This window comes from Mastomys coucha, unplaced genomic scaffold, assembly GCF_008632895.1.
Source record: "Mastomys coucha isolate ucsf_1 unplaced genomic scaffold, UCSF_Mcou_1 pScaffold7, whole genome shotgun sequence".
Lineage (NCBI taxonomy): Eukaryota > Metazoa > Chordata > Mammalia > Rodentia > Muridae > Mastomys > Mastomys coucha.
The window spans coordinates 56,062,734-56,080,059 of NW_022196913.1; the positions used below are offsets into that span (position 1 = coordinate 56,062,734).

At 45.8% G+C, this 17,326-nt stretch overlaps 1 protein-coding gene, 1 long non-coding RNA gene and 1 pseudogene across 2 annotated transcripts in view; 1 reads left to right on the forward strand and 2 right to left on the reverse strand.

Annotated features, from left to right (window-relative positions):
- Nucleotides 1-4,095: 4,095 nt before the first annotated feature.
- LOC116081518 lies at nt 4,096-4,915 on the reverse strand (annotated as a pseudogene).
- Nucleotides 4,916-9,418: 4,503 nt separating this feature from the next.
- On the reverse strand, nt 9,419-15,524 carry LOC116082685. The gene is made up of 3 exons (XR_004115389.1): nt 15,330-15,524; nt 14,748-14,840; nt 9,419-9,582 (listed from the first exon to the last, which is right to left on the reverse strand). It is a non-coding gene; the product is annotated as an uncharacterized LOC116082685 (long non-coding RNA).
- Cks2 (CDC28 protein kinase regulatory subunit 2) overlaps nt 15,384-17,326 on the forward strand; it is a 5,378-nt gene continuing 3,435 nt past the window's right edge. Inside the window, exon 1 of the mRNA XM_031359563.1 lies at nt 15,384-15,713. Coding sequence (XP_031215423.1) covers nt 15,655-15,713 — 59 coding nt within the window. The 5' untranslated portion in view covers nt 15,384-15,654. The remainder of the gene's footprint in view (nt 15,714-17,326) is intronic.

Sequence of the window (17,326 nt, forward strand, 5' to 3'; positions counted from 1 at the left end):
TTGGTTTGGTTTGGTTTGGTTTTTCGAGACAGGGTTTCTCTGTATATAGCCCTTGGCTGTCTCCTGGAACTCACTCTGTAGAGCAGGCTGGCCTCGAACTCAGAAATCCGCCTGCCTCTGCCTCCCAAGTGCTGGGATTAAAGGCGTGTACCACCACCACCCAGCTAACGTGTTCTTAACAAAATGAAACAGAAGCATTCCTATTACTTTATAATCCTTTCTGCAATTGGTCACATGGTCTCAGGTGGTATTTATAACTACCTTCCTCTACTACCCATTCTGTATTTCCTCTACCTTTTGCAAGCACCTCAGCAGTTCTTGGCTCTTTTCCTGAAGGATTGACCCAGATCTTCCTTCCTGATGGGTCTGTGTCCTTTGTCATCCATCCTGCTTGGATTATGCTGATGTAATTTCCCGACGACTTTAATCACAGGACATGTAGTACTAAGAGACGCCCTAAAGGATCTCCTGCATTCCAGACATAATCCTGCTTACCTCCACTTGTGGAGAGGCAATCCAATTTCCCCATGGTGATCTAGACCTATCACCACTCCTAACACTATTATTCCTAACCTGGCCTGTTGGTTTAAGGGCATTAGCAGCCCAAAATGACCAGGGGGAAGTCTGAGCTTCCAGTTCAATGGAATGCTTGCTGTGGCTCCTGAAAGAAGCACTCTTCACTTTGGAACCAAAACTTCTAGCCCAGCAGAATCTAGAGTTGTGGGGACAGGAAGCAAAAATTTTCCTAGAGGGTCACTAGAAGTGATAGTGAGTGGAACTATTCCCCCTTCCCCCCTGGATTCCTGGACCCATGGATCCTAGCTATGGGGGAAACTGTACCATAAATTGGATGCTGATTCAAAGCATATACTGCCTTCTGAAGAACTCTGTCCCAGCCCTCCATGCTGTGCCACTTAATTGGCCCTGAAACTCTGTCTTCAAAAGGCCATTCCATCTTTCTGTCAGGTGAGCCCCCTCTAGATGGTGGGGAACATGGTAGGACCAGTGGATTCCATGATTGTGGGCCCACTGTCACACTTCTCTGTCTGTGAAATGAGTTCCTTGGGTCAAAACAATACTGTGCAGAATACCATGATGGCATTCTGTAAGTCCACGGAACTGGCAGAACCATGACCTGCCACCAGGTTGCTGGCTGGTCACCTTGAGGAACAGAGCCATATCTGGGACTCAGTATTGATCTCTACACTTGATCTTAGCCAAAAGGCTGAGAAGCGATACTATTGGTCTCTGATGTTGGCAGATCTGGCATTCAGCAGCAGCTGTAGCCAGGTCAGCCTTGGTGAGCGGAAGTCCATGTTGTTGAGCCCAAGCATAGCCCACACCTTAGCCACTCCTCAGCCACCGTGGCCACTTTGTTCATGCGCCCATTGAGCAATGACAGGGATGGCTGGGGAAAGAGGCTGACTGTCCACAGAACGGGTCATCTTATCCACTTGATTACTGAACTCTTCCTCAGCTGAAGTCACTTTTTGATGAGCATTTACACGGGACATAAATATCTTCACATCCTTTGCCCATTTGGAGAGATTTATCCACATACTTCTTTCCCAGATGTCTTTCCCACAAATTTTCCAATCATCATCCAAGTCCCTGACCATCCAGCCAATCCATTGGCTGCAGCCCATGAGTCAGTGAACAATTATACATCTGGCCATTTCTTCTTCCAAACAAACTGTAATACCATGTGAACTGCCCGAAGTTCTGCCCACTGTGAAGATTTCCCTTCACCTGTATCTCCCTAGAAATGACTATGCTAGAAAGCCCCACCCTCTAAGAAAGCCTATATAGAGACTGCCTGCTCAGTCCCCTGTGTCATCTCTTATAGAGACTGCCTGCTCGGTCCCCTGTGTCGTCTCTTGTAGAGACTGCCTGCTCGGTCCCCTGTGTCATCTCTTGTAGAGACTGCCTGCTCGGTCCCCTGTGATATCTCTTGGGAGCAGAGGCAGCCACCCCTGGAGTCATCCATCTTCTCCCTGGACCTGCCCAATTAATCTCTTTATGAGATTTGCTGCTTGATGTGACTCTCATCAGAAGCAATGAAAAAAAGCAAGGAAGTGAAGCAGAGCTGAGGCACCTGAGCGCCTCGGCTCAGCTGGGGATACCCTCCTCTGGGAGTTGCAATGCCTCTGCAGTAGAGGCGGCTTCCTCTCTGAGCTGTATGGTTCCTGGGATCCCACGTCAGGATTCCCTCTCACTGGGACACTGGTGGACTCTGTTCCACCTCAGAGATGGGTGGTTCTTGGGCTTCCAAGTTGCAGGCCACCTTCCCATCTGAGCAGGAAGGCCAACAGTGGAGAAACTTATGCCCTTGATTAGAGATGGGAGTGCAAGTAGCCCATGCAGAACAGGTGCAGGTTGAGGGTTTCTGATGTTACTAGGTGAATTGTTTGTAGAGGTGAGTGTGTGAATAGGACATGCAGAAGGAATGAGGCTGCAAAGTGTATTATTACAACGAGTATATAACCCAGTGCTAAATGGGGTCCCAGCATACTAAACTGTCTACTATGTTTACCTGACTCAAAAACCTGAGCTGGGGGATGAGTTAGCCCACAAGGGTTGGAATTCAAGTCAGGGTTTCTAACCCTTAAACAAGCTATACTCGGATTCACCCGGGGCATCTGGGAGCATGACAGGAAATGGGGAATATCCTAACCCGTCTGATTATTTCTTAAAGACTCTGAGCAGGTGAGAGGGATGCCCCTGTCACTCTAGAGACACTTCATTTCTTATTTGGCCTTATAGGACAGTCAGTTAGACTCCCTGCTATGGTACACCCTCAAGGATTGGAGTAAGTCTCATCCTAAAAAAACAAAAGGCAGGCTAATTGAGGCCTTGAGAAAATTAAGGTTACCTTAACCACTCCTGTCTGCTGCTGTTCCTGTCTCTGTCTGTTTCTGTTTTTGTTGTTGCTTTTCTTCTTCTTCTTCTTCTTCTTCTTCTTCTTCTTCTTCTTCTTCTTCTTCTTCTTCTTCTTCTTCTTCTTCTTCTTCTTCTTCTTCTTCCTCTTCTTGTTCTTCTTTTCCCCTTGAGACACTATATAGCCCAGACTGGCCTGAAACTTGTAGACCAGGCAGGTCTCAAACTCCACAGTATTTACCCACCTTCCAAATGTTGGGATTAAAAGCATGCACCACAGTGCCTACCTCTATGTACAATTTGTTTGTTTGTTTGTTTGTTTTTCGAGACAGGGTTTCTCTGTGTAGCCCTGACTGTCCTGGAGCTCACTATGTAGACCAGGCTGACCTCTAACTCAGAAATCCTGCTGCCTCTGCCTCCCAAGTGCTAGAATTAAAGGCATGAGCCACCACTGCCCGGCCTCTCCATACAATTTTAAAGGAGTCTATGTCAATAAGTCTAAAAGGCCAATAACTAATATCTTACATATTTTTTAAGATTTATTTATTTTATTTTATGTATATGAGTACACTGTAGTTGTTGTCTTCAGACACACCAGAAGAGGGCGTCAGATCCCATCACAGAAGGTTGTGAGCCACCATGTGGTTGCTGGGAATTGAACTCAGGATTTCCTCCAGAGATCCTGATCTCCACTTTATGATGTCCATCTTTATGATCATTTTTATCTTGCAATTGTGACATTATGGTATGAGAACTGTGTCTCATACTGCCTTTGTTCTCCTTCCCCTCCCCCCATAAAAAAAAAAAACAACCAAACATCAAATAAAAACAGGTTTTTCAAGGTTCTTTTTTTGTTTTTGTTTTTGTTTTTCGAGACAGGGTTACTCTGTGTAGCCTGGCTGTCCTGGAACTCACTCTGTAGACCAGGCTGACCTCAAACTCAGAAATCCAACTGCCTCTGCCTCCAGTGCTGGGATTAAAGGCGTGCGCCGCCTCCGCCGCCACCGCCACCACCACCGGCCCAAGGTTCTTATCTTGTTCTATTTAAAACTAAAACGGGGGAGGGGAGGATCATTTTAGAACCTGCTCAGTCAGCTTTGAGCCTTATCAACCATCAGATTAAGGTATGTCTTAGCGAGTCTTAGAGATGTAAAGTTGCTATGTTTTTTTGTTTTTGTGTTTCCCAGATTTATTCACCCTTGTTCCAAACTCTACATCTTAGGCTACTTTATTCCACTCCATGGCTTGCACAGTTTCCTCCAGAAGTTCCAGGGTCAGGGGTCTCACTTCCTGGGTCAGGACAGGTGTGGTTCCAGGAGCAAAGCAGTAGCCGCCAGCTCTCAGCACAGGCTCTGTGGGTGTGCTCAATGCTCTCAGGTGCTTGGCACGCCCTGCAGTGATCACGCCGGCAGCCACACAACCTCCAGAGCCCAGGTCACTCAGGATCCCTGCTGTGATGGCTTCTACCAACAGCTCTTGCGCAGCCTCCAGCGTCCTGTTTGGCTGGAACCCGTCCTCCAACTGTGCCACGGCTGCTTCCTGACCAGAGCCAAGGGCAGTAAAGGGCAGACGGCTGTAGGAACCGTGTGGGTGCACGCTGTAGAGCTGCGGTCCGTTCAGATCAACCCTGCCCACGATCAATGATGCTCCCACGTGGCCTTGGTACCAGAAGAGCGTCTGGCGCAGGAGACGGGTGTCCAGGGCTCACGGCCGGTGGACATCTAATGTAGTTCCATTTTGGAAGCTGCCATCGCGTAGTCATCTCAGTGTCCGCAACTTGTCCAGCCCCACCGCAGTAGATTTTAAGGGCGATGAAGTGGATCTCCTCACTGCTTTTGTTCTCCACAACCGAATCGTTAGTAGCCAGCGTGTCTGTGCCCAGAATGACTCCATCTCGGAACACAAGCCCCGCGATGGTAGTCTGGGTCTTGTGTGCAAGAGGAACCTGAAATCCCGGAAGGACGTGTTCCAAGGACGCATTCCTCTGGCAGTTCTTGAAAGAGAAGCCTCCTCTGTGTTCCACTGCCTGCTTCAGCATCTCGGAGCAGGAAGGCCAACTGAGATGCTGGGGTTTGGGGGGAGGGGTGGTCTCGAAGAGTGGATCAGCCGGGAAGAGCAGAGGCGTCTCGCTATGTTTTTTTTTTGTTGTTGTTGTTTTTGTTGTTTTTTGTTTTTTTTTTTTTTTAAGAATCAAGTTTTGGGAGGTACCTGTTTTAGGTGAAGGATTGTATAATGCCAGGGAGGAAACAATCAGATCAACAGTCCACTTTAAACCCAGACAAAAGACAGATGTAATTAATTAGAGCGGCAGGAGGGGACGACAGGACCCCAGATGTCCCCAGTGAAATCGATGGTGCTGAAAACTTTAAAAGAGCCGTTCTCAGCCTGTGGGTCATGACCCCTTTGGGGTCCAACGACCATTTCACTAGAATCCCATATCAGATATGCTGCATATCAGATATTTACAATGCATTTCATCAGAGTAGCAAAATTACAGTTATGAAGTAGCTACAAAAATAATTTTATGAGCCTGGAAGTGGTGGCACACGCCTTTAATCCCAGCACTTGGGAGGCAACAGCAGCCGGGTTTCTGAGGCCAGCCTGGTCTACAGAGGGAGTTCCAGGACATCCAGAGTTACACAGAGATACCCTGTTTCAGAAAACAAAACAATAATAACAACAATAATAATAATGTTATGGTTGGAGTCAGCAGAACATGAGGAACTGGATCAAAGGGTTGCAGTGTTAGCAAGGCTGACAAGCACTGGCTTAGAGGAGCCATTCTAGTGGAAGTCAGTTAAGTTGGATACCAGGCTCCCACCAACAGGATAAATCTCCGTTACCACCGACATCAGGGATGAAGATGGGAGTCCAGTTGCTCGTGTGCTTGCTACTCTTGTTTGAGTTCTAGGAAATCTCTACAAAACATATTTGCCTTGCTGAGCTACTTTTGCTTGCTTGTGGGTTCCTTTATAGGACACAGATTGCTCATTGTTCATTTCTAACACTTCAATCTGTGCAAGTAATTTTCAAAAACCATTACAATCCTTTGGGCATTGGGGGGTTCATGGTATCAAAAGAGAAAGCTAGAGCCGGGTGTGGTGGCACACACCTTTAATCCCAACACTCAGGAGACAGAGGCCGGTAGATCTCCACACATTCAAGGCCAGCCTGGTCTATAGAGTAAGCTCTAGGCTGGTCAAAGCTACACAGTGACACCCTGTTTTTAAAATAAACAACAGCAACAACAAAAAGGATACACTTCAGCAGAAACAAGGCCTTGCAAGGTTCTTTTGGAAGGAAACCTTGTGGCCCATTTCTTTGGAATGTGTCTTTGCATGACTTGGCTTGGTTTTTCCTTTAGCCCTTTGTCCCTAGCTTGTTGAGTTTGTGCCAGAAGCTCAGGGTCAGCTTCACAGGCTCAGAGGCCAGCATTTCTGGCCACTAGAAACAGCAAAGGCAGCCATGGCAGAACCTACACTGAGTGAATGGAAAAAAAACGCTACTGGAAACTCAAGAGGGAATATGCAAATGTCATCGGGAAGGGAGGAGGTGAATTGGCCAGCTTCTTTGATGTCAACTTGACACAGCTACAGTCATCTGAAAGGAGGGAACCTCAATTGAAAAGACTTCTCCTTAAAATGTGGCTGTAGAACATTAGCTGGCACATGCCTTTAATCCCAGCACTTGGGAGGCAGAGACAGGAGATTTCTGAGTTCAAAGCCAGCCTGGTCTACAGAGTAAATTCCAGGACAGCCAGGGCTATACAGAGAAACCCTGTCTTGAAAAACCAAAAAAAAAAAAAAAAAAAGAACATTAGAATATTAGAGATAGCTGTGGAAAGGCCCTGCCCATTGGTGCCATCCCTGGGCTGATGGGCCTAGGTTCCATAAGAAAGGAAACTGAGCCAGCCATGAGGAGCAAGCTAGCAAGCAGCACCCCTCCATGGCCTCTGCATCAGTGCCTGCCACCAGGCTCCTGGCCTGTGTGAGTTCCAGTCCTGACTTCCTTTGGTGATGAACAGCAATGTGGAAGTGTTTGTTTGTTTTGTTTTGTTTTGTTTTTTTGAGACAGGGTTTCTCTGTGTAGCCTTGGCTGTCCTGGAACTCACTCTGTAGACCAGGCTGGCCTTGAACTCAGAAATCCACCTGCCTCTGCCTCCCAAGTGCTGGGATTAAAGGTGTGCGCCACCACTGCCCGGCTAGCAATGTGGAAGTGTAAGCTGAATAAACCCTTTTCTCCCCAACATGCTTTCATCATGGTGTTATGTCGAAATGTTAGAAACCCTAAGACAGTGTTCCTTAGTGAAACTCTGAGAAGACATCAGATAACAGAAACACCTCATATAACAGGCACTTAAGATAGTGCTTTGGCTGGAAAGCACTGAGCCCTTACTGGAGCCTACAGGTAACCAAAAGCAGGCTGAAAGCATCTGTCCTTATTCTGCTTCACCTGCTGCAGGGAAGTAAATCAGTGTCTCTATAGAAACTAGTAAAAAAAAAAAAAAGCCGGGCGGTGGTGATGCACGCCTTTAATCCCAGCACTTGGGAGGTAGAGGCAGGTGGATTTCTGAGTTCAAGGCCAGCCTGGTCTACAGAGTGAGTTCCAGGACAGCCAGGGCTACTCAGAGAAACCCTGTCTCAAAAAACCAAAAAAACTCTGAACATGTCCATGAGATATTATCTAGAGTAGTAAACTAGGCTACTTGAGGTAGGCCGACCCGTCCTAACTGGTGTGAATAAAAAGAGATGCAGCCAAACTCCAACATTCATTCCTCTCCTCCTACCCCCTCTCTGCTTTCTGATTGTGGCTGCAGTAGGCCAGGTTGCCTACAGCTCCTGCTGCCCTGCCTTCCCCACCATGAGAGACTAGAACCTGGAATGTGAGTCGGTTCAAACCCTTCCCTCTGTAATAACAAAATAACTAGGTATGGTGATACGCACCTAGCACCTGAGAGTCCAAGGCAAGAAGACCCCACGTTTCAGGCCAGCTAAAAGTGGTAAGCCTCCCATGCAGGAAAATAAAAAGGAGGCTCAGAAGAGAGAACTTGGAAAGACATAGTAATCCTGCATCCATAAGCAAGACCATGAGATAGCAATCCAATCAGCAAGTTACAAGTCAAGAGGTACCCCATGTCTGGGTTGCTTTTTTCTTTTTAAGATTTATTTATTTTATGTATGGGAGTACATTGTAGCTGTATAGATGGTTGTGAGCCATCAGTCAGTGCTCTTACCCGCTGAGCCATCTCACCAGCCCCTGGGTTGATTTTTTTTAATAATTTACTTTTATGTGCATTGGAATTTTGCCTGCATATATGTCTATGTGCGGGTTCAGATCCCCTGGAACAGGAGTTACAGTTGTGAGCTGCCATGTGGGTGCTGGGAATTGAAGCCAGGTCCATTTGGAAGAGCAGTCAGTGCTCTTAACCAGCCTCATAAACAACAGTTGCCACTCCCTGTCAGAGTCACAGTATTCTTCCAACATCCCGTTGGGCTCTTGCTGAAGGGCTGTGTGTCCGAAGCTTCCAGCCTGGAGCCCAGGAAGTCTCAATACGCTCAATGTAAGGAGGAGGAGAAGGGAGGCTAAGAGTCACTTTATTTATTTATTTATTTATTTTTAAGATTTACTTATGCTATATATGTGAGTACACTGTTCTGTCTTCAGACACACCAGAAGAGGGCATCAGACCCCATTACAGATGGTTGCGAACCACCATGTGGTTGCTGGGAATTGAACTCAGGACCTCTGGAAGAGCAGTCAGTGTTCTTAACCACTGAGCCATCTCTCCAGCCCAAGTCATTTTATTCTTAAATCTTACCTGACATCACTTAAAATTGTATTGGGTTTACTTATTTAATGAATATTATATCTGTATATATATATATATATGTATATATATATATATATTTATGTGTGTGTGTATAAACACACATACACACACACACACACACACACACACATACATACCAGTGTGTGATTGCTGTCTGCAGAGAGTGCACTGGACCCTCTGAAATCAGAGCTCTGGATGGTTTGTCATGAACCACCATGTGAATAGTAGAAGTCAAACCTGGGTCCTCTGCAAGAGCTCTTAAACACTGAGCCATCTCTCTAGCCCCAAATCACTTTAAAATTTTTACATTTAATTTATATGGGATTTACCAGAAAGGCACAGAGGCTGTGGTCTGAATAGTACAATTGATGTATTACCTCCTGGCGGAAACTCCAGTAGTTGTTCTGTACATAAAACTGGGTATCTTGGGGGGGGGGGCTAGTGTAGGGGGAGCGGTTTCAAGACAAGGTTCCTATGTGTATCCCTGACTGTCTTAGAGCTTGCTCTGTAGACCAGGCTGGCCTGGAACTCAAGAGATCCGCCTGCCTCTGCTTAGGATTAAAGGCGTGTGCAACCATTGCCCAGCTGGGAGTGGATATTTCAGCAGTGCTAATTCGGTGCTGGAGTCCTGAGGAATTCCTAGAGAGCTGCTCATCTTTGGTCTGTGTTGGAATCCTAAAGAAGTAGTTCTAATTACCAGGGAAGGGAAGCCTCAGCAGGAGGGCAGATGGACCAGGCAAGGAGAGTGAGAGCAAGCAGGCAGATACTTCATTACTTCTTCCTCTTTTCAAGGCTGCCGTCAGGTGGAGTCTTACTCTCCAGTCATAATTTGATGGGTGCATAGTTTTCTGCTTTCCATACACAGCTCCTGGCATCTGACCTCCAAAGTGACCAGAAATGGTGATGATACACTGTTAGTTCTATAATTTGCCTTTGGCTCCCAACAAAGTGCCAGTTATGAGGACAAACTTTTCTAGATAGAGCTGCTTATGTCAATATGATGAGATCTAGAAAAACCCTATGAAACCATGTGTCGGGGTGAGTGTATAAACTACTTCCCCTGAACACCTACCAGAATCAGGACTGGGAACTCACTGTGCTTGCCTGGCTTGTACCAGGCCCTGGAGTCAATCTCCAGTCCCTCTCCACACCCCTCCCACCACACACATACTCACCCAAACTTTCAGACAGAAAAAATTGGCGTCGATGTTGAAGAGTCTACAAGTCTTACTGAGCTAACTGATGACTGGTTAGAATTGGTGATTGTGCAGAGTTGTAATCTTGCCAGTCCAGGGCTAAATTATCCTAGGGTGGCTTTAGTCCCTTTCATAGCTATTCATTGCCTATCTACTTCCTTCTTCAGCTTCTGGGGTGCTGGGTTACAGGTGTGCATCTCTATAACCCTGTGGAAGTACCTTTTCAGAAAATTGGTTTTTTAATCACTCATGCAAAATAATGGGCTTTATTTTTGGCATCGCCAGTGTGTGGTGTGTACTTTGCTCCTTAGTTCCCCATTATTATTTTGTACTCCTAAGTTCTCCTCCTCCCCCAAGTAGTTTTCTGTCTACCTTCATGTCACACAAGTGTATATACCTTTTAGAGACATTAGAGTCCACCTAAGAGAATGCATGGGCATGTAATCTTAGAAGACTCTGCTTCACTTCACTTAATGTACTGGTCTCTAGTTCCATCTAGTTCTAAATGACATCGTTTTATTACTTATAAATAAAATTTATCACACACACACACACACACACTCACATATGACAGACACGTGGTCTGATTCCTTAGCTTGGCTGTTGTGAATGCTGCCACAGGAATGTGCTGGTGTGTCTGCCATATGCTAAATTAGTTCATCAGGTGTATAGCCAGCAGAATTAGATTGGATCTTAGAACAGCTCTATTTTTAGGTTTATAGGAACTTCCATGTTGATTTTCATAGAGGTTACACTATATTACTAGCATCTCTGTACATTTCCCTGGCAAAATGCCCCCATTTGGCTAGCATTCGTTATTTTGATTTTTTCTCATAGAAATGAAATGAGACTCAAGGTGGTTTTGATTTGCCCACATTCATAGCAGGCCTTGTCCAGTTAACCCTCTAGGAAAACCCCTCACAGGCAAACCCAATGTTCTTCCATGTTGATGCCAATGGTTTCTAACCCAGTCAAGTTGACTTCTGGAATTAACCACTGTGTTTCTCCACAAAGATCTCACTGCTGTGTTATAAAGTACAGCAGTGTTGAAATCTTTTTCACATCACAGCACACAAGATATGATCATATTTGTACATGGCAACAATAGGCATCTTAACACTTTTCCAGTTTTAAAGTGGACATATGGCAGGCTCTCTCTGTGTGGCCATGGATCTTTGGAGCTTCTGTAAAGTTTCCCCAGTGTTCTCATAGTGTTTGTTATAAACCAGACTCTGTTTTCTAAGAAGCTCCTCCCTAGGCCAGGAAGATGGCTCAGCAGGAAAGAGCAGTGTGAGGGAAACACTTTTTTAAAGTCATCATTCTTGGGAGATGGTTGGGTGGCAACAAAAAAAATAATTTTAGCTCCCTTTCCCATCTTTATGCTTCATTTAGAAGATGCCTTTGGACAGGTAACCAGGTAGATTCAGAGGTGTGATGAGATCTATAGCATGTCCTAAACTCTGGAGCTTTTAGATAGATTAGAAGAGATGATTTAAATTGTTGAGCTAAGCCAGGAGTGGTGACACACGCTTTTAATCACAGCTCTGGGGAGTCAGAGAAAGGTGCATCTAATCTACAGAGAGAGCTTCTGGATAAGCCATGGCTACATGAACCCAGTCTCAATAATAACCAAATAAAATAAAATTACTTTTGAGCTATTAACTGATATAACACCAAAGTAAATTATATCTTTAAGCAAGGTTGGTCTGAATACTAAAAAAAGGAGGGAAAACATGACAATTCATTTTATGAGGGCAATACAGACCAGAGGAGAGGACAAGAGCAGACAAGTCCATTTGATGTTAGATGGCATGAATTTATCTACGTAAAATCCAATGTTCATTTTAAAATTGCATCGTGTCAGGTGTCTCAAGATCGTAGGGCAGTTCTGTTTTGAGTCTTTATTATTTTGAGTGAATATAAGCAAGTAACAAGTTTGATACACAGGTGAAAATATGAAGCCCATCATCTTGTACAATTAATATTCCATACGCCAAAAAGCAACAGCAGTGAGCTTAATGATGGTGAGCCAATCTGACACACACTAAGAAGCAGAAGGTAGGAGAAGTACTGTTAAGAGTCTTAACTCTCCTTATTTACATTTATCTACTGGGAGAGGGGCAGTGCTATGGCATGAGGGAAGGACAGAGAGCAGCTCTGTGTGGACAATTATCTCCTTTCACTGTTTGTGTCCTCTGGGCTGGACTCAGGTTATCAGCGTAGTGGCAAACACCTTAACCTACTGAGTCATCTTTCTAGCCTAAAAGTGAATGTGTGTTAGTGGTGTTCATACAGGAAGCTGAAGGAGAATGCTGAGTGCCTTGCTCTATTATTCTTGGTTTTATTCCCTTGAGCCAGGGTCTGTGGTCCTAGTACTAGACTGGAGCCAAACAAGCCTAGGCCATCTTCCTGTGTCCACTCTCCCCTCCCTCTATAATGCAGGGTTACATTTGAGCTCACAGGGTTGGGCCACTGCTCCATTTCTCCCAGTGTGTACTGTGTTCAAGGCAGCTGGTCCTAATAAAAAGACTAGTCTTCCCTATGTGTCTTCCAGATGAAAGCAAGCATTCCCGGAGAAATGAATAGAAATAGAAGCTGCTATGCCTCCTAGGGACTAGCCTCAGTTGTCACTCAGACTATTCTATTGAGTAAAGGCAGTAACACCTGCATGTAACTCTTCAAGGGCATGCTTTTGCTGCCTAGTTTGTAAACTTGTAACTTCACTGTCGGGGATCTGTTACTGTGGTGGATAGCAAGGACACAAGGCCACAGGAAGAGGCTCCTGAGAGGGACACTGTCTACAATGGCAACTTAATTTCGTGCTGTTGACAAAGGGCAGTGGTGGCCCATGCCTTTAATCCCAGTACTTGGGAGGCAGAGGCAGGCAGATTTCTGAGTTCGAGGCCAGCCTGGTCTACAGAGTGAGTTCCAGGACAGCCAGGGCTACACAGAGAAACCCTGTCTTGAAAAAACAACAACAACAACAACAAAAACAAAAAACAAAAAACAAAAACAACTTAAGGGACTACATCTAATATTTCTTTGTAAGAATTGTGTTAATAACGTTCTCTATGGATACTCTTCCCAGCTAAACTTTTCCTCTTCTTCTAATTTCAGTGTATTCTTCCAATCAATGCCTGGTGGGTAGACTTACTGAGTCTGAATTATATGTATATGAACTTTAGTATTTTTATTCATCTATTAGAATACTTTTTGCTTTATATTACTTATGTGGTCAATTACACAGTAAAATTGTTAAATATACATTTACATTCCCTGGTTTTTAGCATACAACTTGGCATATAATTTTAGCAGATAATTCCAAGTCTCTTAAGTGATAATGGGGTATCTGTGAGGGTGGTGTATGAGTTCAAGGCCAACCGGGACTACATAGTGAAATTCTGTTCCAAAAGAAAATAAGGAAAAAAGGTATGAGGGGGCTAGAAGGGAGGGAATGGATGAAACATGCTTGGCAAAATATTAATTACTAAACCTGAGTAATTGGTATAGGGGAATGGATTGTATTATTCTATATTTGAAAAATACCTCATTTGTTTCTTGAGAACACTATTTCACTATGTAACTTTAGTTGATTGGTACTACGTAACCCAGAGCGATTGAACTCTCAGCAATCCTTTTGTCTTAGCCTCCTGACCTATGGGATAAGAGTGGGTCATCATGCCTGGCTACTTTACTTCAAAATACATCCCCTACAAAGATTTTCTTTCCCAGATTATTTATCTGGGAATAAAGACTTCTTTATCTCCTTGAACAGCTTATTCACATCCTTACCATCACAGTAAATTGATCTATGGTCTGTGCCTACTGAGGGATAGATTCTTATGCTGAAGGTTTATTTTAAAAAACCTCATTACTGAGTGTTCACCATGTACAGGGACTCTACTGTGCTCTAGACATAGATAATAAAGTAAATATGCTCTCCACATTCATTGCATGGAGGGTAAATAGTGCAGAGAAACAATGTGTAAGCAAATGTACACTATGGTGGGCAGGAGATGTAAAGGGTTCTAGAAATAGAGACTTGGAAAGCAGGGTACTTTCTCAGCTGTTCTCAATCTGCTAGACTCCTATCGGAGCTGCATAGCAGATATTTACAATTCATAACAGTAGCAAAATTATAGTTATGAAATAGCAACAAAATAAGGTTGAAGAGCACCACAGCATGAGAAATTGCATCAAAGGATTGCAGCATTAGGACGGTTGAGAACCACTGCTTAGATAGTAATTAAAGATCTTTCAGAACAGAACTCAGACCTCAGCATTATTTGTTATAGAGTGTATGCTTACATACTCCTCATATTTACATGTTGAAATTTTAATCCCACCTGTCATCTCACATAACCTTGGTAGGCAATTAGCACCTTTATTATTTTAGTACTAAAAATAACTTTTAAGTTGTGCAATGATTCAGATCTTGTGTTCTCTTTAACTGAGGGCCAAGTGAAGTCAGGAAACCTGTCGTTAAAATGACAGCAGGCACCTGATTATCCAACTCCGTAAGAAATAAAATTGTAATAACATAGCTACCTATTGTGCTGACTTCCGTGTTTACTTTAGACAGGGTCACTCTTTATTACCCTATCATCTGTTAAAGATATTAGGCTGAAGCTGGGCGGTGGTGGTGCATCCATTTTTAATCCCAGCACTAGGGAGGATCGCTGAGTTCGAGGCCAGCCTGGAGTACAGAAGGAGTTCCAGGACAGCCAAGGCTACACTGAGAAAGCCTGTCTGGAAAAATAAAATAGGAAAAAAAAAAAAAAAAAGAGGGGAATGGGATGTTGACCCTGCCTTGGAGTGCAGGGATTAAGGGTCAGTATGCCCACCTGCCGTGGGTTAGCTTGTTAATCCCAACAGCCACACCAGAGCAGTTCACTGAGAGGTCGCAGGGGCTCGTTCGGGTCCGCACTGCACTGCAACTAAAAAATCGCGGAAATTGAAACTGCTTGTTGTAGAAAATGATTGTTATTTGTAACTTGCTTCACCAAACCACTACTTTCTTTTACATGAGCACATCTTTTTAAGCTGGGACTAGATCGCACCTATCCATAATCAGCGATGCTACAGGGGGCGGCAGAGGGCACCTTACGCTCCCGAACTGTCCGCAGCTGGGCTTCCCCTGCCCCGGCCCCGGCCATCGGACTAGGTAGGCGGCCGTGTCTGCGGAGGCGCCCTCAAATGAGCTCCTACACTCCGGCGCGCCGGGCAGGGCGAGCAAAGGTGGCTTCCCCAGCAATACACGTTCCTCACCACCCGCCGACCACAGAGAACCGCGGCCGCCTTGTCCCGCGCGGGTGGTGCTCCGGCCCCCAAAAGCCGTGACACCTCACCTCGTGTCCTTCCACTACCCAACGGCTCTGCCCCCAGGCCCTTTCTAAACCACTGCGCACGCGCGGTGAGGCACGTACCGACTCGGCTCCGCCCTTCTCCGTAGCGCTTGGGGGTGTGGGGGGGAATCGCCCGGTGCTCCTCCTTGCGTCTTTAGCCAATTCTTACTCCCGCCCTCTCAATCTTGCAACCGGCCTCTGATTGGTTACCTGACCGCGAGATCTGTGCGGAGCGTGATTGGTTGGTGGCTTCGTCCAATCGGCGGTGGGCTGTCGGATTCAAATCCAGGGCGTTGAGCCTGCGGTCGTTGGCCTCATTCGAGTCGTTGCGCAGGCTCGTAGGCAGACGTGGAGCCTCTTGCGCCCCGTTTTCCTGCTCCCGTTTTCTCCTCTGCGTGCCGGCAGGATGGCCCACAAGCAGATCTACTACTCAGACAAGTACTTCGACGAACACTACGAGTACCGGTGAGCATCGCCTGCGGAGGAGGGCCGCGCTGGGGGTTCAGACCCGGTGGTCCGGGCTCGGGCCCCATTAGGGGTCTCCGTTCCGCCTGGGCAGCCGCACTTTGTGTAGCGTTGCGGGGCTCGCAGGAGCTGGGGAGTCATTAGATGGGTGGGCAGCGCCTTGGCCGGGAGTTCAAGGACCGCAAACCGCACTGGCCCGGACTGGTCTGGAGGGGAAGTCCCCGGAAACGCAACCGACTGGGATTACCGAGTGTTTGATGCGTAACGGCTTCAGCCGCAGTAACTCGGGGAGCTATTAAAGGGCTTCAAGATCAAATTAAAAACTCGAAATTGCCCGGGAAGGATTGGGTTGGTGGTGGTTACGTTACGTTCAACTGCTAGTGTATATTGGCCACGTTTGGGAATTCAGGGGAACTTTTGGGTTTTAAACCTCGAGGTGCGCTGGAAGGTAGTGCCTACGTTAATATAATTAGCAGATGGGGTTGTGGAAAGTAAGGGAGGATTGCAATTAACTTTATTGTATCCATGCTGACTTGGGGTGTGGTTTCAAAGGCCTTTCCGCCTCTGGGTCCTTCTGGGTTGGGATTAGAGCGTTGCATTCTGGGACACGGTCGAGAAATCCAGGTGGGTAAAACCTGTTCCTCCCTCGGGCAAATAGTGACCTTGTTTTCTGTTTGCTGCCCTTTAGGTTAGTGTCCCTCTTGCTGTTTGAGGAATAAGACACTTTTAAGACAGTGGATTCACCGCCCCACCCCCATTCTCAAGCTGCTAGTATAGAAGTCTTCGCAGCCAGAAAACTATCTCCAGGCTGTTTTACGATGCACAAATGCTATGAACTTAAATGTTTTGTTGTTTTTTTGTTTGTTTGTTTGAGACAGGGTCTCTCTGTATAGCCCTGGCTGTTCTGGAACTCACTCTGTAGACCAGGCTGGCCTCTAACTCAGAAATCTGCCTGCTTCTGCCTCCCAAGTGCTGGATTAAAGGCGTGGGGCACCACTGCCCCTCTAAGATTTATTTACTTATTATATGTGAGCCACCATGTGGTTGCTGGGATTTGAGCTCAGGACCTTCGGAAGAGCAGTCGGTGCTCTTAACCGCTGAGCCATCTCTCCAGCTCTTGGAGGGGGGTGCATTTTTGAGGGGGTCTCTATAGCCAAGGGTGTAGACAGAGCTAGCTGCATCTGCCTTCCTCCTAGTCCTCAGTAAGTGTGTACCATTCTGCCCCTTGGAAGCCTGTCTTTACTGAAGTAAAATTGAGGATTTCTTTGCACTTGAGTCATACATTGCACTTTTTGTATTCCAACCAAAACTGGGTTTTGGGAATAGTTTTCCTGGTACGTGATCAGTAACAATAGACAGGTAAAATCATGTACATCAAAACCCCTTGTGAAGTGCAGCCTGTTTACATGACTTATGTAGGAGACAACGTGAGGCCCCTTGTATCTGAATGACTTGTAGAGACAGTACTCTTTGTGAAAGCAAATTGACAAGCATCACATCTGTCTTTTAAGACTGATATCAGTGGAAATATAAGATCATGGGGTATTTTGGTTTTTTGAGACAGGGTTTCTCTGTGTAGCCCTGGCTGTCCTGGAACTTACTCTGTAGACCAG